The sequence below is a fragment of the Hoplias malabaricus genome, chromosome 13 (genome assembly GCF_029633855.1).
Source record: "Hoplias malabaricus isolate fHopMal1 chromosome 13, fHopMal1.hap1, whole genome shotgun sequence".
NCBI classification, from domain to species: domain Eukaryota; kingdom Metazoa; phylum Chordata; class Actinopteri; order Characiformes; family Erythrinidae; genus Hoplias; species Hoplias malabaricus.
Window position 1 is genome coordinate 1,813,412 of NC_089812.1, and position 23,503 is coordinate 1,836,914.

At 46.2% G+C, this 23,503-nt stretch overlaps 1 protein-coding gene across 1 annotated transcript in view; it reads right to left on the bottom strand.

Annotated features, from left to right (window-relative positions):
• Positions 1 to 1,093: 1,093 nt before the first annotated feature.
• Positions 1,094 to 23,503, bottom strand: part of grin2aa (glutamate receptor, ionotropic, N-methyl D-aspartate 2A, a) — a 64,292-nt gene continuing 41,882 nt past the window's right edge. Inside the window, exons 4-11 of the mRNA XM_066642486.1 lie at positions 22,971 to 23,142; positions 19,705 to 19,858; positions 18,794 to 18,919; positions 18,097 to 18,326; positions 15,079 to 15,239; positions 11,496 to 11,688; positions 7,147 to 7,380; positions 1,094 to 5,494 (exon numbers count right to left, since the gene is read on the bottom strand). Of these exons, the coding sequence (XP_066498583.1) occupies positions 3,701 to 5,494; positions 7,147 to 7,380; positions 11,496 to 11,688; positions 15,079 to 15,239; positions 18,097 to 18,326; positions 18,794 to 18,919; positions 19,705 to 19,858; positions 22,971 to 23,142 (3,064 nt within the window). The 3' untranslated portion in view covers positions 1,094 to 3,700. The remainder of the gene's footprint in view (positions 5,495 to 7,146; positions 7,381 to 11,495; positions 11,689 to 15,078; positions 15,240 to 18,096; positions 18,327 to 18,793; positions 18,920 to 19,704; positions 19,859 to 22,970; positions 23,143 to 23,503) is intronic.

Sequence of the window (23,503 nt, forward strand, 5' to 3'; positions counted from 1 at the left end):
GAAACACTTGTGTTCTGCTTATTTTTATTTTAGCTTTTCATAATAAATCGTCTACTTACTCGCTACTATCACTTCTGTTCTTACGAGAAATAAAAGCTTAACGTCTGATTGCTACGCTGTAAAAAAGAATGCAAAATGAATCATACTTAAGGTCCTTTATAAACTATGAATGACGAAGCTAAAGCCTGGCGACACCCTAAAACCCCCTTGAACCGTACTTTCACTAACGATGACTTTGACCTGCCCTGTCCCTCAGTGACCAATAAAACCGAATCAATTTCAAGCGAACCATAACATGAAGACACAACTGATGACCGATGCCAGTGTGTGGTTTAAAAAGAAGTATGTTTTGTGTTCCGAGAGTTCGTGAAAGTCCAGTGGCCTGGGGTAGAGACTGGTGGTCACAAATGAAAGCCTTTGGCACTTTGGTCTAGTGGGGACACTGTATATTTATATTTGTATTTATATTTAAATACATGTCTATACACATATTCCTGTGCAAAAGTCAGCGGCTGTCCTTTGTTTATATGATTCCCAGTCAGAACAGCCATCAGGAACAGGCTGTTGACATGTCAGGAGATGTTTCTGGAGAAAATTCAAGACAAACAAAGAAGAAAATGTCAAAGCTCAGCACTGTGGGTCTGAAAGAACGTGGAGCTGGAGAGAAGATGTCTGCACTGAGGAAAGGAAATAGACCCGGAAGAAGAAGCTGCTGGTGTTTCTCAGAACAATGAGCCCAGAATTCCGCATCACTCAATGGGTTTGGGACTCACTCGGTTCCCGGAAAAGCTGAGCCGACTTCCAGGACTGAAGTGTGGAAGTGTGGAAAAGTGTCCCTGTAGATTTGTTTGAGAAATGTCTCAGAAACTGAAGGCAGAGGGTGGACAGAGTGAACACTGGCAAATGTTTAGACTGGAAATTAAATTAAAGAAATGCTCTCTGACTTTTGCACATTAGTGTGTGTGTGTGTGTGTATATATATATATCACTGAGTCATGCTCACTTTGAACTGATTAAAGAAATTAAATATTTAACACCACCCCTTACCACACCTCCACCGAACCCCACCCATCAAATGTCAAGCTTTAAAAAAACGGTCAGGCCGACAATCTCTGATCTCCACACACGTGGAAATGCTTAGAGATGTCATGGTGATGTCTGGATGCAGGTGTGTTTGTGTAAACGAGTATGTGTTTGTGTGTGTGCGTGTGTCTTTGTTTATGTATGATTTCTACTCTACGTTAAACTCTACAGAAATCAAGTGCTACTATACAGGTCTGTGAAATGTACACAAAAAATATCGTTTACTCTTTATAAGTTCTGTAGCCTTCGCAATGACGTCTTTTTCAAATATGTCTTTACAAGTGATTTACATGTGTCTTATATTCAAAATAGTTCCCCGACCGACTTTAATCGAGGAGTTTAAAAAAGCTCTATTCTTACAGCAAATCAATAAGAAAGGAAAGGAAAGGAAGAATAAGAAGAATAAGAGGTTGTATCTTTGGAGGGATAGCAGACTCGGAAAAGGACTTTTTTCATTTTCTTATTATTTTTTTCTTCTTTACAGTTCTCGTGTGTCTACAGGTGACAGGTGAGAGGCGGGAGGAGTGGAGCTGGTGATGTTCTTCACCTGCTGGTCGAAGGAAAAGCGAGGTCTTCACCTTACAGCACAAATGAAGAAGGAGAAAAACGCAGTGTTATTTTTTTCTTCTCTTCCTCCGAGACAGCAGCGTCTTAACGAGAACGTGTTGTTTTTTCCACATCTAATGCTATATTTTCACCCTGTTACAAAGAAGTTTGTGATCATAACATCATAACAAAAGCATATAAAGCGTTACATTTGGGTTGCATGCCACTAGTATTATTTTTAAATGTAATCAAAATACATTTTTCTTAAGGACTGGGGGTTATTATAAGGGTGTCAGATAAATAAAATAAAATAAGAAAATCAAATCATTAATAATCCTTTCCAAAAATAAAAGTATGATTACAAGACCTTGATATTTTACATGTGCATATTGCTTACACATTAGCTTCTTCAAGCAGCACTTAATATGATATACATGATAATTCATGATAACAAAGATAAGACAGTAATAATAAAGGCGTTCATTGAACATTGGGTAAGCTGAAAAAAAAAAGAACCACATCGGAAGAAAGGAGCAAGTACTCGTATTTGTTTGGGAGAGTGCGATATATGATATGAAAGCGTCAAATGCCTGTCAAAATGAAAACTTTCTAGCTTGCTCTGTGCATGTAAGGCTTGGGATTTTGAGCCAATCTCTGTCACGGCCAAATTAAGCTGAGAATAACCTCTCGGCGACTAATTTTGTGAGAGCTCACAAGAAAGTGACTGCACTGGAAGACCTTGAAATAAGTAAACAAACTGTAGCAGAGAGGAGAGAGAGAGAGAAAGAAGGAAAGGGAAGTACAAAAGAAAGAGCCAACCAAGCCGCATGCTAAACTTGTCTTCTGGTACCGCAATGAAACCCAACTGTCCTGAGGTATTTGATTTGGCTGCGTGGTCTAATTCCCCGTCGTGATGCTAATAGGTCTGCGGAACAAAGGTCTATCTGGTTTTAAGTCGTTTATGTTTGTGACCCAGTGTTCTCATTCAGACTTCAAGCTTACCCAAGGTTTCACATGCAGAGCGCTTTTTGGACAATGTACAAATGGCAGCAAAAACCTTCAAAAACAACAGTCTTTCTGGAAGAAGAACAATAAGAAGAAATGCTCGGATTCGGTTTCACAGTGAAGAAAAATCGAAGCGGTCGACATGATCATGTGTTTTGAATGCAAAGTTCCATGAGATCGACCCATGAGGTCATCGGTACCCTGTTTTTTTTAAAACTGAGAATCAATTAAACATTCCCAAGAAAATGGAAGGTCACAACAGGCTTCCGACAACAACCGATGTCAGACTGGCATAGGTCAAGCTTTCAACCAACTCAAGTGAGCTTTCATCTCTAATAGCGGAAGCGAAAATGTAATGAAAATAAAGTGGCGCATGCAAAATAACCTATTCCTGAAGGTACTTGAGAAATATGCTTTGAAAAGCAGAGAGATAGAGATGGGAGGATAACTAATAATTATTGTGCTACCACATTAGCTAAAACTCTAAAGGTCTAAAATAGGGATTAGAATGCCAAAAATCCCAAAGAATCTATAGTAAATAGAGAATAAAAGCAACAATACTATGCTTTCCATTGCTTTGAGTGCCATAAACGAAGCACCCCCGGCTTGCCTTGGGTTTATTTTCAGTAAACCACTCCTAAAGCACTAAATCCAGGTAAGCTCTCTCATTGAACCCCTGTTCAGAGAAGAGGCCAGCACAAGGTGGGGATATACCTATGCTCTGGTCCCAACCTGAAAATTGGAAGGGACTTCAAAGCAGTCCATCTGTCCTGGCATTCGCAGGGTCACAGCCACTGGACTTCACCCAAATTCTCCTGACTAACTGGACAATGCTTAATTAGCCCCGGAAATATTTTGTGATCCTAAAAGAGTGCCTAAACAAATGCCCCAAAAAACCTTTGGCAAGCGCTATCTGGGATGGCGTGCTGAGGCGTGAAATTTGTGAGATCTGCAAAAATGTTTTTTTTTTCCGTTCGTTCCTTTTTTAAAATATGTGGGCGACTATGGCATCCTAAAGTGAATAGATATTTTCAACTACACAAAGAGAAAGCGAAAAAGATATAGATTAAACATCTGACTCCAGACTAGGTATTTTCTTATACACTCGTCTATTGCTGAACTGAGAGGAAGTGAGGACCCGAGGAGCTGAGTATGCACTGGTCTTGTTGGCTATATAAGGCATTGCATGCTCTGAAATGTATATGTCGTTGGGTATTCGACCATCCCGGGAACAGTACGAGGTGGTGGACTTGACGGAGGACCTCAGATTGTTCTCGTTCCTCGTTTTGATGGGTGCCAACTGTTTGTAAATGTCAGAGGAGCTCCTGCCGTGGACAAGGCGAGCGTCCTCCCGCATGGCCTGCATGAACGGGTTGTCCGTGGTGTGGTCAGGGTAAAGGGACTTGCTGCGCTTGCTCTCCTCCAGGTTGTGGTTGAAGAGCATGGACCTGCTTCCAAACAGTTTGTCAGACTTGACATTGAACAGGTTGGCATAAGGGCTGTCCTCCAGGAAGCGGTCCTTCTCCTTGAGGCTGACGCTGCGAGCCGGCCGGTTTGAGTCGACCTCTTTAGGCTTCTCCAGCATGATGTTGTCAAAGGAGTGCTGCCGGCTCAGCCGCAGACGGTTCCTCTTCTGGACGTGAGGCCCGTCTGTCTGAGGCCAGTAGTGCCCGAAGGCATCATCATGCTGGGGGCTGATCATGGTCTCCTGCAGCATCTGGTCTTCACTGATGTCGTAGAGATTGCCCATGTGGATGCAAGCCTCACAGCGGTTGTAGGGCGAGCGCATCGGGGCATAGGGTCCTGTGGTGTAGTTAGGGACCTTCGACAGGCAGCTCCGGCAGTGTGTTTGCTTGAAGCGGTCATTGCTCTCGTGGGGGCTAAGGTTCTTATCTTTTAAGCTGTAATGTTTGTTGAAGGCATTGTCAGGTAGGGTTTCTCCGTCAGTGTGGTGCATTGGGCTGCTGTTGAGATGGATGATGGGTTGGTCACATTTCCTATAGTTGTCATTATGGTCTGAGTAAATTTCGGGGAAATCCAAATCGTCGGCAGCAAGGCCTCTGCTTTCTCTGTAATGAAGTGGATCCGAGTGCAGGCTCAGCTCCCGGTCAGAGTCTATGGTGTAGATTTTTTCTCGGCCGGATCCGCCCTGCTTATTCTTTAAGTAGGACAGCTCTACTTCGCTGCAATCCCTAGGGTATTTTGACGTCATCGATCTTTTTTTTAAGTTGTCCTTGGCCTTCAGGTGCTTGTTGTTATCAGGATCCTTGTAGGAAGCAGCTCTGCTGGAGCAGTCAGAGATATCCGAGTGGGCCGCCTCCTCTGGAAGGTAGCGCTGGCTCTTCATAGACAGACGAGGGTCCGGGGCCAAAGTTTCAGGCCCCTGGCCTTGTCGGACAGTATCCATAGACTTTTTCCAAAGAGCTCTGGGTTTTGCAGATGTCTGAGCTGCATCAGCACTCACAGCAACCTCCACTGTGTTGGGATTAGACTCATTCAGAGTGAGAGGGTGCTGGCCCTGGAAAATGTAGTTGTTCAGGTGGTCTTTATGGCGGTTGGCCAGGTATGCCTGGATGTCGCTGGAGTCTCCGTAGATGTCCTTCTGCGCGTAGCTGCGATTATCCGTGTAAACAAAGTTGCCCTTTTCAGACATCAGGTCCATGATCATGGGCCCGGCCGGGTGCATGAACTCTCCACTGCGTTTGGGGGAGTTGACCCTGGAACCACTCAGGTTTGTCATGTTGGTCATCTGCTTTGCAGACTTGATGAGCTTCAGCATGTTGGCTTGAGGGCTGAAGTCCAGGTCAGAGGACTTTTTCTTCATATCAATGTGGACACCATGGATGCAGCTCCAAATACCCTGGAAAACAGGGACAAATGGCAGGAGTAATATAATACATATATGGATATTCCTACGTAATTTTACACTAGATGACTTTCCTGATGCAACTCTCCCATTCTTCTAAGCTTGGGACTGGGACACCTGCATTGCACCCCCAATGGCTGGGATGCTCAAACACACTAGTGGGAAGTTTCACACAGCCAATCCACCTACCAGGTGAGTTTCTGGTCTGTGTGAGGAAGTTGGATCACCCAATTGGAGGAAATCCACAAACCGCTAGACAGTGACCCCAAGCCAGAATTCAACCCAGGAAACCAGATCCCTGGAGCTGTGTATCTGTAACCATGCAGTCCTATGACCATTTGTTTTTCATACATATTTATATTTTTATAGATTAAATGTGCCTGGTACCTCCATTATTTGCAGATTAACCTGTGGAAGAAACTGATGACCCAATCACAAAGAAAAGACCAGAACACACTCAGTTTAACTTCCCAAGAGACCTTTTTTGATCTTCGTCATCACAGTGTCATTACGTCACACATAGTTCCTTATCATGCCTTGTTTTGCTGAACTTCCACAAGCCTCTTTCTGCTGACAAATGCGTGAACTCAGGTTACATCATTCTCTGTATATATTTGCATGCCATTGCCTCAAAAATGCCACTGGGTGCTCAAAATCTTGCTCCTTTACAGACAATGCCAAAGCTGTGTCATGTGTATACAAATCTCAGAGATCAAACCTGGATAACAGTCTTGCACTTCATGAACGAACCCTCAGACTGCTATTAAAAGCCCACCAGCTATAAACGAAATTAATATCTAATCTTAACTCCAACAAGCAGCAGTCAACACTTCACCCTTCACATTTCACAGTGGGCGTCAGCTACTTTCTCACCTTCTGTGGTTCAATAATTTTGGCCCCCAATGAATTGCTAATTGGATCAGACTGGAGAAGCAGGGACATCAAGCTGTCCAGGAGTGTTTATCTGTTGAAGTCTGAGCAGTGTGAACCCAAGTCGTGTCTTGTTTATTCGCGCTCTCCAGCTGACATAGTGAGAACATGACAGCGGTTTTCAGATTTGGCCTGGCCTACAGGTGTCTGGTCCAATAATGTGGACAGGGGATTAATTTCATTGAATCCAAAATGACATTTTTAACCTAATGTTCCTCAACAACATCTGATGTTTTCTTTCTTTTCTTCATTTAAACGAATATATCTCCTCAAAGTTATCGTTCCTGGCAGATTTCATGGAAGCTTTTATGTTGGAGTTCTTCCAAAGCTCCTCTGATATTTAGAATGTTAATCAAGAGTGTGTTCCTCTATTTAATGCAGCTGCATTCTCTATTTTTGTGGGGGAAACCTTATAGTAGACGCTGGAACATTGCTGGCATTCTCCCACATAAACATCACTGAGGTCAGGTGCTGAGGTTGGATTAGGTCTGGACCAAAAACACCACTCCAACTCATTCAAAAAGCTCCAGAGAGGTACACCGCCCAATGCTGGGTAGTTTTATAGTCTTCACTCTTTCGAGTGATGGCCAGGCACTGGGCTTGGTGGCCTTAGACTCATGCACAACCTCATTTAATGTCAAGCTTTGCTACAGAAATTTCTCAAACTTCTGTAAAATACATTAAAATAACTTCATGTACAATGCAAGAGGACTCACCCTGCTGATGGTGAAGAGCAGCCCTGGTTTTCCTGAGCACACTCCGGTGAAGCAGTAGCGAAGTCTCCAGTAGAACAGATGCTCCCACACGAAGGTGATGAGGCTGAGTCCCATGGCAGTGGCCAGCATGTAAAACACCCCGGCCATGTTGTCCACGTCCAGCTGAGAGCTCATCACCTCGTTCTTCTCGTTGTGGCAGATTCCAGTCAACCACTGAGCCTCCAGCTCTTCCATCTCACCTGGTCATACACATACAGATATTAGGTATATATATATACACTATAAAATTATCCCCAAGAACAGAACAAATCAATGCACTGCTTGCTTTTTAACACATTAATAAACTGTTCTTGCTTGCCATTTTCAAACATCTCAATTTAAAGGTTATTTTATGCTGAATATAATAACAGATATCATATGTAACACTACACAACAGTTACCATAAAATGACAGAAGAGCAAATATGAATATTTTAATGTTTAATTACAGTTATATGCTACAAAAAAGCTTTAAAACGTATTTTTACACGTAATACATAGAGTCAACATTAAATATGCATTAACTGGGACAACAAAACCAGAAAAGCAATACAAGTAAACGTGTTTAGAAATGTAGATTCTTCAGGAAAACAATGGGCAAGGGAAATAACCAATGGGAGGGGAGTTAGCCTGGGGGGTGGGTGCTTTCACATCCCTCAATATCCATAACTGAGGTGCCCTTGAGCAATGCATTTCATCACCAACTGCTCCCTGGTCGCTGTGGCTGGCTGCCTGCTGCTCTGGGTGTGTGTATACTCACTGCCTGTTTGTGTGTGTTTGTGTGTGTGTGTGTGTGTTTGTGTTCACTGTCACAAACTCTCAGATTTCCCCAAGGGGATTAATAAAGTTTCACTTCTTCTTCTGCTCAGTAAGTAGTAAGACTGCAGCAAGTTCTGCACGACATACTGTTTGTGTAGCGAACTTTGCCTGATGACTGTGTAACTGTAATTTATTTATTCATGTAGAAATAATGTGCACATTTAAATCAAGTGAATTTAGAACCAGTTATGTCCTGAAACTTTCTCCACGTCTGGCGTGTGGTGAAGGGAGTGTGTACAACACACACTTGATACACTCAGCCATATGCTAACTCCATCTGAGAGCTGTTTTTTTCCCCTCTCACGCTACAAGGTGCTGCCAGAACGATGATTCTGTCATTTCTCATGCTTTTACGTTGGATCCTAAGTCAAAGCAGAGCACAGAGACCGAGACAAAGAGAACGGATTGAGATTCCCACAAAAACCTGGCATAAGCTGCTGATTAAAGGAGGAGCTCATAAATAAGGGAGCCACATTGAGTTTCTCTATAGAACAGAATAAAACTATGACCCGAAAGAGTGTTGAGTGGTGGTTGCTATGGTATTCCAGGTGGTTGTTATGGTTTTAATAGATTTGATTTTGTGCCTTTGGTAGTGCGTAGGTTGTTGCTAAGTGGTTGTCATGGTATCAGGTGTTTGCCAGGATGTTCCTAGGTGGTTAAAGTGGTAGTCCAGATAATTGCTGGACTGTAAATGGTTGCTATGGTAGCCCACATGAGTACTGGTGGTTGTAGCATTTCAGGCGGCTATAAGGTTATTGCTAGGCAGTTGTCATAATTTCCCAGATTGTATCTAGGCTGTGGCTATGAAATTATGGCATTCCAAGTGGTTGTGAGTGTGATTTTTTTTTCTAGGTGGTTGCTATGTTATACCTGGTGGTTACTGACATGTTTTAAGTGGTTGCTATAGTATCCCATGTGGTTATTAATATAATTTATGTGGTTGTTATGGTGTCCAGGGTTGTTTCTTTCTTGGTGGTTGTTATGATATCCCAGGTGGTTGTTATCTCCAGTAGTTCCTAGATTGTTGCCATGGTGTCAGTGATGTTTGAAGTTTTTATTTTTGAGAATGCTGTGGTGTTCCATCGTCTTCCTAGACTGTTGTAGGTGGTTGTTATGGTATGGCTACTAGGCTGTTGCTAGGCAGTTGTTATGGCATACCAAGTGGTTACGAATGTGCTTTTTCTAGATTGTTGCTATGGTATCCCAGATGGTTGGGTTATGACATATTTTAGATGGTTGCTATAATGTCACATGTGGTTACTAAGGTGTTTCTTTCTAGGCAGTTTTTATGATAACCCAGGTAGCTCCTAGGGTGTTTTTATTTGGTTGTTATTGTATCCCAAGTGGTTTCTAGGTGGTTTCCTACCTCCCAGTTTCCCTGGCAGTTGTGGATTGTAAATAAAATGCTGTGTTTGTGTTGTGGACAGTGATGCATGGTCCCATCCCCAACTGATTTAAAGAAATTGATTGATTGAATTATGCAAAAATTTAAAAAAGTTGATGGAATTTCTCACTCGAGAAGAGCTCGCATCCTCAAGCTTCATTTGTTAATAACAAGATTAACAATTAATCGTCTCATAAGGAGGTTAGCGCTGGTATAAAAAGGCTAGTTAATTAATTCGTCTGGATTTCCAGATTGTTGTTGAGAAAGATCTGAGGCGAGATATTAATAAAACACGGCAAGGCAGCGGCCACTCACTTCCGCGATACGGCGAAAAGAGAGAATACAGAATATTCAGTATACATTCTGTTTATTCTCTCTGCATTAAAAATAACATCAAAGAGGTATTTATAATCCTGCGAGTGTGTGCTGGGGAAGTCCACTGAGAGGTCAGTAATGTTTCCTGTAACTGAAACTCAGCGCTTTTACTGCATTTATTTACTACTTTTACTCGTCCTGAGGCTATTCCTGCTGTATCGGCTTTTTCTGCTGTTCTCAGAAAGAGACACAATACACACCAAGGGTGCCTGGGAGTCTGAGCTAATAATAATAATAATAATAATAAAGCTGGATGTATATTTTGAAATTATAATTCAGATTATAAACTACATCTCTAATCTGTTATTTTGTCCCCTGAACATTTTGAGATCTATGATCATTCATTCATTATTTGCAACGCTTATCCAGTTCAGGGTCACGCAGACACAGGGAGAACACCACACTCCTCACAGACAGTCACCTGGAGGAAACCCACGCAGACACAGGGAGAACACACCACTCTCCTCACAGACAGTCACCCGGAGGAAACCCACGCAGACACAGAGAGAACACGCCACACTCCTCACAGACAGTCACCCGGAGGAAACCCACGCAGACACAGGGAGAACACGCCACACTCCTCACAGACAGTCACCCGGAGGAAACCCACGCATACGCGGGGAGAACACACCACACTCCTCACAGACAGTTACCCGGAGGAAACCCACGCAGACACGGGGAGAACACACCACACTCCTCACAGACAGTCACCCGGAGGAAACCCACGCAGACACGGGGAGAACACACCACACTCCTCACAGACAGTCACCCGGAGGAAACCCACGCATACGCGGGGAGAACACACCACACTCCTCACAGACAGTCACCCGGAGGAAACCCACACAGACACGGGGAGAACACACCACACTCCTCACAGACAGTCACCCGGAGGAAACCCACGCAGACACGGGGAGAACACACCACACTCCTCACAGACAGTCACCCGGAGGAAACCCACGCAGACAGAGAGAACACACCACACTCCTCACAGACAGTCACCCGGAGGAAACCCACACAGACACGGGGAGAACACACCACACTCCTCACAGACAGTCACCCGGAGGAAACCCACGCAGAGACAGGGAGAACACACCACACTCCTCACAGGGTCACCCGGAAGTTCTACAATTACAAACTGTAGTCCATCTGTTGCTCTGCATACTTTGTTTCCCTCCTTTCACCCTGTTCTTCAATGATGAGGACCCCCACAGAGCAGGTGTGATGTGGTGGTGGATCATTCTCAGCACTGCAGTGACACTGACGTGGTGGTGGTGTGTTAGTGTGTGTTGTGCTGGTGTAGAGTGGATCAGACACAGCAGTGCTGCTACAGTTTTTAACACTGCGTCCACTCACTGTCCACTTCGTTAGACACATCTATCTTGTTGGTCCACCTCGTAGATGTAAAGTCAGTGACCGTAGCTCATCTGTTGCTGCACAGTTTGTGTCGGTCGTCCTCCAGTCCTTCATCAGTGGACAAAGTACGCCACTCACAGGACGCTGTCGGCTAGATATTTTTGGTTGGTGAACTATTCTCAATCCAGCAGACTGGGGTCAAACAATGAATGCAAAGCAACAGATGGGCTCCAGTGAGAACTACAAAGTGCTCCTGTGGACAGTGGAGAGACTGGAGAGTAAGCGTAGAAACAAGGTCATTACGTTATGGTTAATATGTGACCGTCGCCAACTGTGTATTTCGCTGACGTGTCAGATGCGTCTGTACAGAGCATTTAGACCTCACCGTCTCCAATGATGGCAAGGATGGCCAGGTCCACCTGCCGTTTCCATGGCGACCCTTTCTGCAGCGCGATCCCGTATCCTGTGGTGGCAAAAATGTAGCCACTGCCGATGGTCACCAGTTTGCAGCCCTCGTCTCGTCCGGCCATGTAGTTCAGCACTGCCGCATCGTAGATGAACGCATCGAGTTTACTGAGGAGAAGACAGGTTAGTGACATCATTGTGTGTGTGTGTGTCATTCATTCATTCATTCATTCATATTGTTTAAGCCCTACAATCTGTTCAGGGCCATGGTGGCTCCATCGGAATCCCTGGGTGGAATCAGGGAACACACCATGGACAGAGCACTCACCCATTCACTTACACTTAGGACTTCTAGTCATCACCGAACACTGTGGTCAAAACTCAGGGTGGATCTGCAGGAGGCCTGACCACTGCCCCACAACGATCTAGTGCTTTCAGAACTCATTTCTGTCCCTTTTCCGCAGCTCCTGAGTAATGACCCCATCACACCATGTGAGTGATGTAATGAGCGAATCTGCCGAGTCAATAAAGTGAATCAAGCAGAAAATGCTGAGTCATCGATGCACCACGCCACGTTCACAACATCGACTCAGCAGAAACTCCACATCACATGCAGACGCTGAGTCACACACAGCGCGGACGAGTCAGCACCGAGATCCAGAGATCTCTCTCTCTGTCTCCTCTCTTTTTGTTGCTCTTTCTCTCCTGGCCTGTCTGTCTCTGTGTCTCTCTCTCTGTCGATCTCTCTCGCTCATGCTGTCTCTTTCTCTGTCTCTCTCTCTCTCACTCTATTTTTCTCTGTCTCCTCTCTTTTTGTCTCTTTCTCACTTTTCTCCCCTGGCCTGTCCGTCTCCCCGTGTCTCTCTCCTTGTCTCTATCAATATCTCCCTCTTTCTTTAACTCTTTTTCTTTCTCTCTCTTCCCCTCTGAGTCCTTCTCTCTTTTTGTCTTTCTCTCTCATGCTGTCTCTTTCTCTGTGTCTCTCTCTCACTCTGTCTCCTCTCTTTTTGTCTCTTTCTCACTTTTCTCCCCGTGTCTCTCTCCCTGTCTCTGTCAATATCTCCCTCTTTCTCTAACTCTGTTTCTTTCTCTCTCTTCCCCTCTGAGTCCTTCTCTCTCTCTGTCTCTGTCGTCTCTCTCTCTCTCTTACTGTGCGTTTCTTGTCCCTCTTTCTATCTGTCACTGTCTTTCTTTCTGTGTCTCTCTCTGTCTCTTTTCCCTTTTAAATGTCTCTATCTTTCGTCATTCTCTCTCTCTTTCTATACCTCTCTGTCCCATCTCCCTGTGTGTATTTCTATATTTCTCTGTCTCTCACAGTCTCCCTCTCTCTCTCTGTCTCCTCTCTTTCTCTCTCTCTCTCTCTCACTGTGCATCTGTTTCTCTCTGTCTCATTTTTAGGAGTTATGTAGATAGATAGATAGATAGATAGATAGATAGATAGATAGATAAGAGGGCATGAACAAGTCATTGGTCAGACAGAAGTGACCACAGTGCCAGATTTAGCAGGACATCAGTGTCACCCCCCTGACTCTGATCCAGGAACAGCCCAGGGGTCTTTACTGACCTCAGAGAGACAGGACCTTGGTTTTATGTCTCATCTGAAGGACGGCTCTGTTTATTCAGCGCTGTGCTCCTGTTACTGCACACAGACCCCAGGGACAGCGCCCCCTGTTGGCCTCCAAAAACACCACCTCCAGCAGCCACCCAACGTTCCCAGGAGAAGGTCTCCATCCAGGTCCTGGCCCCAACCTGCTCAGTGTTCTCATAGTTAACAGATGTGTCACAAATAAAACTTACCCTGGTTGTGATTTCTTGTAAATGGCTGGCATTTAGTCTTCGTCGGGCGATTCTGTTTGTCTTTAAATTACACCCCCCTCCCACTTAACACCTCCCAAATTGTGTGCCACTGATGAAAAATGCCCTCCCCATACATCTCTGCCTCCTCATTTCCACTGCTATTATGTATGTCACATTATTAAAAATAGCTCCTTTCCTCCGACGTAACGTGGCCATTCATCCCCATCCAGCTGCGCCTTCACACAACAGAATCACAGCTTCTGGGAAGGCTTTACTGTAGCTGTTGGAACACTGCTCTGAGGATTTTTTTTTTCCTCACAGCTTTAGTGAGGTCGGGTCACAAACATCAGTCGAACAGCTCGTCTCACAGCTCCTTCACTCCAGAGAACAACAACGTTGTCCAACTCCTGAGGGCTTTGTACCACTCTAGGGGATGCTTGGCGATGGGTTTGGTGGCCTTAGGCTCATATGCAGCTGCTTCAGGGCCTAACAGAATTAACGAATTGACTGTGACATGCTTTGGTCAAAATCCCACAAGGTCCACAGCAGCGTTCTCCCGTCTACACAGCCCTGTTCCTTTAAATGATAATGAGCCTCTCGCTGTTCACCCAGACCCCGAGTGCACAGCAGTGAGGAGCGAGGAGGAGTGTTGGTTTTTTATCCGTTTTTGATCGGTTCTCAACGGCTCATTTTATCCCATGTTTTCTGACATAGGCAGCCCACAGAAAACTGAATGTTTCACAGTGTGCGGGTTGGAAGGCTCAATCCCTTGAAGAAAGAAAGGATCCTACACAAGTATTTGGACACTGTGGTTTGTATCCTGTGTGTCTATGTTGCTGTTTCCAAAAGCAGGCAGTTGTAGTAGACTCTGCACTTTGTTTTATGGGTTTTGAAGGAGAAATAATTATAATTTTAACGAGAATAAATTATGCTCTATCATCTGAGCCAGTACTAAACTACAGCGGCTAAGGGTTAACACTCCAGGGAATGACCCATACATCTCTCGCTTCTCATTTCCACTTCTATTATGTATGTCACACTTTTAAAAATAGCCCTGTTACTCCAGGATAAGGTGGCCATTCATTTCCATTTCCTTCCCCCTAAGTGTGTTTAATGCTCTGACCAGTGGAGTGACCCTTTCAGCCCCATTTCAGCTCATGTGGAGTCCTGTTAGAGCTTTAATCAGCTTTAATGTAGGCCACAGATTCCACGGTGGACTTGGTACAAAGCTGAGTTCCCACCCAGTTCTCTCTGTTAGCCGTTAGCTGAACTCTCCTGTTCACGCATGATGCCCACAGCACTGTGAGGGGCAGGAAAAGAACATTCCTCCTCAGAGAAACGTGATGTCCACCACAGGTCACTGGAGAGATGTGGTCATCAAACCCACCCAGAAGAGCGAGGTCAGGTGTGGACCACACTGCCTCGGATGTCAGACACTGACGCTGTCGCCCATCATTACGGCTGTTTCAGTAATCAACAGTTCTTTAATAAACACTCTCAAGGCCACCGTCAATCAAATCTCACAGCAATGTTCCAACATCTACTAGGATTTAATGATGGGCTGATAGGAATAGGGATTGGTCTGCCCTGTCCGTCCCATATCCAATAAGAGAATGATGTCTTAATCAGACCCGGTATGTGATTGGATCGGGCCCGTCTCTACTGAAAGCCTTCCGAGAAGGAGAAACACAGTCTGGATTAGCAGCTTTTAGCTCATGAGCAGCGCTGTCTCCAGCTCCTGTTGGTGTACAGTGAACTTACCCAGTTTTGAGGCTGACCAGAGCGTCGTTCACGCCGGTCTGATGGTATTTAACCATGTACTGGTGCATGTCCGGATAGTTTTTCCGGATGTTCCTCTCGGTGCTGCCATTGGGGACTGTCCCAAATCGGAATGGAGGGGAGTAGGAGTACGGACTCTGGAACTGAGGAGGAGAAAAACAAAGCACACGTGTCCACCAGAAATTACTTTATCCACAGTCCACGCTTCTCTTCTAGTCATCGCTCTCTTCTCCTCCTCTCAGTGGTGTGTCCTGTTCATTATGCAATGCATTGTGTGTTACGTAAAGGCAGTGCTCAGATTTGGACTGGTGACTAGAAAGTGACAGACTCAAGGGTAGGGAGGTGTATTTGGGGGTGGGGGGGTGTTACCTAGAGATTATACCCAGTGTCTGTCAGAAGTGGGTGCAGTTTAAAGCAGCTGATCTCCCTCATTAAAGTGTCTACAAACTTATGGACACACACTGAATGTGGTCCATGTTTTAGAGCGGCAGTGAAATGTCCTCAGTCCTTTGACTCACTGAGAAGATTCTACAGTCTCTGAGGGCAGCTTTGTCATAGTCTTGCGTATGTCACACACACACACACACACACAGGATCCTACGGGACATCTGCAAGGCTACACACAGGAAAAGAGCATTCAAAATGGGACGGTGTTATGTTCAGCTTGTGTTAAACACAGTCTAATCCCACTGCAGCTGCCCACTACAAGTGTTTTCAGATCGTTACAACACACACACACACAGTGTCTAATTGTTTGCCTCTGAGGTCTCGGACCGCGTGAATAATTTCTGAGATTTACACCGAGACTTTTTCACATGATCCTGGTTAACACCAGCTATAACTGACAGCAGCCATCCTGATTATTAAAGGGCCGGTCAAATGCAGTGTGTCTACCGCAGCAGGGAATTGAACCCTTGTCTTCTAGAACAACCTTAACTACAATGGAAATTAATGTTAAATTTATAGACAATTTCTGGACGTCTGGTTCCATTCTCCACCACTGTAAACAATCCTGACTGTGGTCTCTATGTCCACGCATTCCACACATCTGTAGCCAGTTGCACCAGCTGTTCATGAGTCTGGGCGTATCCTAAATTGTACGTTGAGAGTAGTTAGTTTAGATCTAGTGACACAGACAATTCAAGTTGCAGCGTACAGTATGGTGTCAGTACAAGGAGGCATATAATTTTTATCTAATTTAACAAGATACATACAAAGCCAAGACCCAGGACACAAAGGCAATTAAAAAAAGACACACCAGAAAATAATTAACACAAAAGTAACTAAGCAGACGGAGAACAATAACAAAACACAGAGCTATAAAACAATGAATAGAGTCACAATTATAATGAACTAGAAACTAGAGACAATGTTATACGTAGAAGGAGAGCTAGAGCGGAAAAGAGCTAAACAAGCTAGAAAGAGCTACACAAGCTACAGAGAGCTAGAGAAAGAGCTAAACAGGAAGCTACACAAAGAGCTAAACAGGAAGCTAAACAAAGAGCTAAAAAAGCTAGAAAGAGCTACACAAGCTACAGAGAGCTAGAGAAAGAGCTAAACAGGAAGCTAAACAAAGAGCTAAAAAGCTAGAAAGAGCTACACAAGCTACAGAGAGCTAGAGAAAGAGCTAAACAGGAAGCTAGACAAAGAGCTAAACAGGAAGCTAAACAAAGAGCTAAAAAGCTAGAAAGAGCTACACAAGCTACAGAGAGCTAGAGAAAGAGCTAAACAGGAAGCTAGAGAAAGAGCTAAACAGGAAGCTAGACAAAGAGCTAAACAGGAAGCTAGACAAAGAGCTAAACAGGAAGTTAAACAAAGAGCTAAACAGGAAGCTAAACAAAGAGCTAAATACCTAGGCTAAACACAAAGGCTAAATATGAAGGCCACACACTAAAACTAAACAAAAAGACATGTTGTAAAGCATTTTGGCCCCCGGCATCCACTCTGCCCTAAGAATGAATCTGCTCACTTTATGAAGTCTTTGTTTTCCTGGAAATGACTGGATTGACTGCGCAGCTCATAACTGTGCAGCTGTGGAATAATCACTCTGCTCAGCTCTGTGCACTTCAATAAACACTTAAGAGCCTCCTCTGCAGCTGATTACAAACACAACCAGGGCTTAGTCCATGACTCAAAGATCAATCCTCGCGTCCCGGGGTTTCATCCTGAGTTTGATCTGCTCTCGTTCGAATCAATGAGCTATTTGTAAAAACAGCACCCAGTGCTTTAGAACCATACACAGTAAACAGTGCCATCTGTAGTCCATCTGTTGCTCTGCTTAGATTGTTAGCCCCTTTTCACCATGTTCTTCACTGGTCAAAACCCTTTCAGGATCATTCTCAACGATGCAGTGACACTGACGTGGTGGTGGTGTGTTAGTGTGTGTTGCGCTGGTACGAATGGATCAGACACAGCAGTGCTGCTAGAGTTTTAAACCCCTCAGTGTCACTGCTGGACTGAGAATAGCCCTCCAACCAAAAACATCCAGCCGACAGCGTGCTGTGTCACTGGTGAATGACTAGAGTAAGGCCAACACAAACTGTGCAGTAACAAATGAGCTGTACAGTGGAATGTGACTGGACAAAAAGTGGTTTAGAAAATTCCAGAGGCTCTGTTGTGTCTGATCCACTCTAACACCCACACATCAGTGTCAATGCAGAGCTGAGAATGACCCACCACCCAAATATCAGCTCAGCATTGAAAAACAGCATGTAATAGAGTGAACAAAGTATGCAGAGCAACAGCTGGACTCCTGTATGGCCAGAGGAGCCGAGAGAATGAGCAGTGAGTGGAGAAACAAGGAGGCTCTTATGTCTATTCATCATGAAGGAAACAGCTCCATTTTAACAGCTTGGAGCTTCTTTTACTCAGTGATGGGAAACGGCAGCACAAAGAAAGCTATGGTTCCAGATGCTGTCCCCCCATCACTGACCAACACTGACCTGCACAAACCCCAGCAACTCCGGATCAGTCAGAGCTGATTCTGAAGGGATGTGTTACCTTGTTGTCGCTGAGCCCCGTGACCTGGTCCACGAACTCCTCCTGGATCATGAAGGCGGCAAGGTTAGCTGTGTAGCTGGCCAGGAAGATGACGGCAAAGAAGGCCCACACAGAGACGATGAATTTGCTGGTGGTGCCCTTGGGGTTCTGGACAGGGACGGAGTTGTTGAAGACGAGACCCCAGAGCAGCCATACTGCCTTTCCCATGGTGAAGGAGGGTCCGTGAGGGTCTGCAGGACACAAAATTAAGATTTATGTCTCTTACAAAGTTGACGATTTTGGAAATCTACTGTCCTCAAACAAACAAACAAATTCCACATGTCATTTCTCAAGGCTCAACCAGCAATGAACAGTTTTGGGCCAATACCCTTATTTTTTCCCTATTTACCAAGCAGGGATGCGTATAAACATTGGAGCTTTTTTCCAGTGCTCAAACAGACTGCAGAACGAGCAAATGGTGAGGAAACCTTTTTTCAGAATGTTAAAAAGTGTTTAATGCTGCTGCATAGGCTAATGGCAGGTTACAGACTCTGAAAAGTGTTGTGCTGTGCTCCTACCTGAGTGAGGAATCGACCCCCTGTCTACTGTGTGCAGGACAGTGGAGTTTTTGCTACGCTACCAAATCACAAGTGGCCGAATGCCATCAGATCCTCATAGTAGTTCTGAGAGTGAAAAAGATGGCACTGGGATTCGGTACCTTTGCCTTGAGCCAGATTCCGGTTGAAGCCGAGTGGGCTGATGTACTCAAACATGAAGACGGCCATCGCAGTGACCAGTAGTAACATCACGAACATCATCACCCACACAGAAGCACTGAAGGGCTCTGAGAGAGAGAGAGAGAGAGAGAGAGAGAGAGAGAGAGAGAGAGAGAGAGAGAGAGAGAGAGAGAGAGAGAGAGAGAGAGAGAGAGAGAGAGAATGAGAACCTCATAATGGGACATGATCTTTTCAGATTCTGTTTCTGAAGTTGAATTCACCTCAGTGCTGCAGAGACACTAATGTGGTGGATCAGAGACAGTCAGAGACAGTAGCTCATCTCTAGCAGTTTGTGTTGGTCATCCTCTAGTGCTTCATCAGAGGACACAGGACGTTGACCACAGGACACTGTCCACAGGACGATCAGCTCTCACACTGAGGGGTTTAAAAACTCCAGCAGGACTGCTGTATCTGATCCACTCGTCTGTGTCACTGCAGAACTGGGAATGATCAACCACCCGAATCACACCTGCTTTCTTGTGGTCCTTGTGTAGCCAGTGAAGAACAGGCCCAACAATGTATGCAGAGCAGACTACGTGGTGTAATTTTAGAACTGGACAGTGCAGCTGGGAAATGGACAAGGAGTGTTGAAACAGGGATGGTGTGCTAATATATTTTGGCTGATGTGTAAGACTGTGGGACAGTGAGACAGTGAGATAATGATGTAGAGGGGCAGTGATTGAGTGTGAGGGTGGATGTTCTGGGTCCGGACGCTGCGATGAGGGGGTATCAGCTTCATGTTTGGCGAGCGAGCGAGATGTTAACTGCAGCACAGGTCAATATTTTGACAGCGGACACTTAGAGTGGGGTGATGGTGGGGTGGGGTGGGGTGGGGGGTGCTGCTGGCATTTACCCAGGAACGCCGAGGGGGAGACTGTGCCATTGCTGCGGGATACCATCACACTGATCCCGGTCTCCACGAAGGGGACGGAGAAATCAATGACCTCGGAGCGCTCCTCATTGATCGTCAGCGAGCCCACGGCCATCACGGCTTTCTTATACACCACCTGCAGTCGGACACGAGCACAAACAGCATTAACATTCATACACAGGCTCGAAACCTGCACGATGCAACATCTGCACACTGGCTCGAAGACCTCTACCCAACATCTGCACACTGGCTCAGAGACCTCCACCCAACATCTGCACACTGGCTCTGAGACCTCCACCCAACATCTGCACATTGGCTCTTAGACCTCTGCCCAACATCTGCACACTGGCTTGGAGACCTCCACCCAACATCTGCACACTGGCTCGGAGACCTCCACCCAACATCTGCATACTGGCTCAGAGACCTCCACCCAACATCTGCACACTGGCTCTGAGACCTCCACCCAACATCTGCACACTGGCTCTGAGACCTCCACCTAACATCTGCAAACTGGCTCTGAGACTTCCACCCAACATCTGCACATTGGCTCTTAGACCTCTGCCCAACATCTGCACACTGGCTTGGAGACCTCCACCCAACATCTGCACATTGGCTCGGAGACCTCCACCCAACATCTGCATACTGGCTCGGAGACCTCCACCCAGCATCTGCACACTGGCTCTGAGACCTCCACCCAACATCTGCACACTGGCTCTGAGACCTCCACCTAACATCTGCACACTGGCTCGGAGACCTCCACCCAACATCTGCATACTGGCTCTGAGACCTCCACCCAACATCTGCACACTGGCTCTGAGACCTCCACCTAACATCTGCAAACTGGCTCTGAGACCTCCACCCAACATCTGCACACTGGCACAGAGACCTCCACCCAACATCTGCACACTGGCTCTGAGACCTCCACCCAACATCTGCACACTGGCTCTGAGACCTCCACCCAACATCTGCATACTGGCTCAGAGACCTCCACCCAACATCTGCACACTGGCTCTGAGACCTCCACCCAACATCTGCATACTGGCTCAGAGACCTCCACCCAACATCTGCATACTGGCTCTGAGACATCCACCCAACATCTGCATACTGGCTCTGAGACCTCCACCCAACATCTGCACACTGGCTCAGAGACCTCCACCCAACATCTGCATACTGGCTCAGAGACCTCCACCCAACATCTGCATACTGGCTCTGAGACATCCACCCAACATCTGCACACTGGCTCTGAGACCTCCACCCAACATCTGCACACTGGCTCTGAGACCTCCACCCAACATCTGAACACTGGCTCTGAGAGCTCTACCCAACATCTGCACATTGGCTCTGAGAGCTCCGCCTGACATCTGCACACTGGCTCTGAGACGTCTGCCCAACATCTGCACACTGGCTCTGAAACCTCTACCCAACATCTGCACACTGGCTTTGAGAGCTCTACCCAACATCTGCACATTGGCTCTGAGAGCTCCGCCCGACATCTGCACACTGGCTCTGAGACGTCTGTCCAACATCTGCACATTGTCTCTGAGAGCTCTACCCAACATCTGCACATTGGCTCTGAGAGCTCCGCCCGGCATCTGCACACTGGCTCTGAGACCTCTGCCCAACAACTGCACATTGGCTCTGAGACCTCTACCCAGCATCTGCATACTGGCTCGAAGACCTCCACCCAACATCTGCACACTGGCTCTGAGACCTCCACCCAACATCTGAACACTGGCTCTGAGACCTCCACCCAACATCTGAACACTGCCTCTGAGAGCTCTACCCAACATCTGCACATTGGCTCTGAGAGCTCCGCCCGACATCTGCACACTGGCTCTGAGACGTCTGCCCAACATCTGCACACTGGCTCTGAAACCTCTACCCAACATCTGCACACTGGCTCTGAAAGCTCTACCCAACATCTGCACATTGGCTCTGAGAGCTCCGCCCGACATCTGCACACTGGCTCTGAGACCTCTACCCAAAATCTGTACACTGGCTCAGAGACCTCCACCCAACATCTGCACACTGGCTCTGAGACCTCTGCCCAACATCTGCACACTGGCTCTGAGACCTCTGCCCGACATCTGCACACTGGCTCTGAGACCTCTACCCAACATCTGCACACTGGCTCTGAGACGTCTGCCCAACATCTGCACACTGGCTCAGAGAACTCTACCCAACATCTGCACACTGGCTCTGAGACCTCTGCCCGACATCTGCACACTGGCTCTGAGACCTCTACCCGACATCTGCACACTGGCTCTGAGACCTCTACCCGACATCTGCACACTGCCTCTGAGACGTCTGCCCAACATCTGCACACTGGCTTGGAGACCTCCACCCAACATCTGCACACTGGCTCAGAGACCTCCACCCAACATCTGCACACTGGCTCTGAGACCTCCACCCAACATCTGCACACTGGCTCTGAGACCTCTGCCCAACATCTGCACATTGGCTCTGAGACCTCTGCCCAAAATCTGTACACTGGCTCTGAGATCTCTACCCAACACCTGCACATTGGCTCTGAGAGCTCCGCCTGACATATGCACACTGGCTCTGAGATGTCTGCCCAACATCTGCACACTGGCTCTGAAACCTCTACCCAACATCTGCACACTGGCTCTGAGAGCTCTACCCAACATCTGCACATTGGCTCTGAGAGCTCCGCCCGACATCTGCACACTGGCTCTGAGACGTCTGCCCAACATCTGCACACTGGCTCAGAGACCTCCACCCAACATCTGCACACTGGCTCTGAGACGTCTGCCCAACATCTGCACACTGGCTCTGAGACGTCTACCCAACATCTGCACACTGGCTCTGAGACCTCTACCCGATATCTGCACACTGGCTCAGAGACCTTCACCCAACATTTGCACAATCCACAAACTGTGTCTACCAAACACCTTGTCTTTTCAGTCTCCCTCTCTCTCCTTATACCCCACCCACACACACACACACACACTCTTTCTTTTTGAGACTTTCCTCAAAGGTGTAATCCGTCATGTTTCCCACCAAAAATGAAACTAATGTAATTAAATTACTTTGCTCTTCCAGAAGTGGTAGGGGTAGAGTGTTAGATCTGATACGTCCCGGCTACTGGTAGATGGAGAAAATGACAGATGCTCTTCAATGCCGCAGATCCCTTGTATGGCTGTTGCCAGGTGAATTAAACCCTGACTCTATTAATTTAGCATAATAAGAGAAGGCAGACCCTGGCGAGTCGGCTAAGGGAAGCCCACCTCTCCCACCATGCCGTTCCACACGTTGTTGATCTTTTTCCCATGCTTCCCGTTGGTCACCAGGTAGAGATCATAGGTGAATTTCACATTTCTGGCGATTTTCTTCAGGATGTCGATGCAGAACCCTTTGCAGCATTTCTTAATGTAGGTCCCTCCACCCTCCGTGGTGTTGCTGGGAAGAGAAGAGAAGAGAAGAGAAGAGAAGAGAAGAGAAGAGAAAAAAGGAGAAGAGAAGGGAAGAGAAGAAAGGAGAAGAGAAGAGAAGAGAAGAGGAGAAAGGAGAAGAGAAGAGGGGAGAAGAAAAGAGAAGAGAAGAAAACAGAAGAAAGGAGAAGAGGAGAAAAGAGAAGAAAAGAGAAGAGAAGAGAAGAGAAGAGAAAAAAGGAGAAGAGAAGAGAAGAGAAGGGAAGAGAAGAAAGGAGAAGAGAGGAGAAGAGAAGAGAAGAGAAGAGAAGAGTAGAAAGGAGAAGAGAAGAGGGGAGAAGAAAAGAGAAGAGAAGAAAACAGAAGAAAGGAGAAGAGGAGAAAAGAGA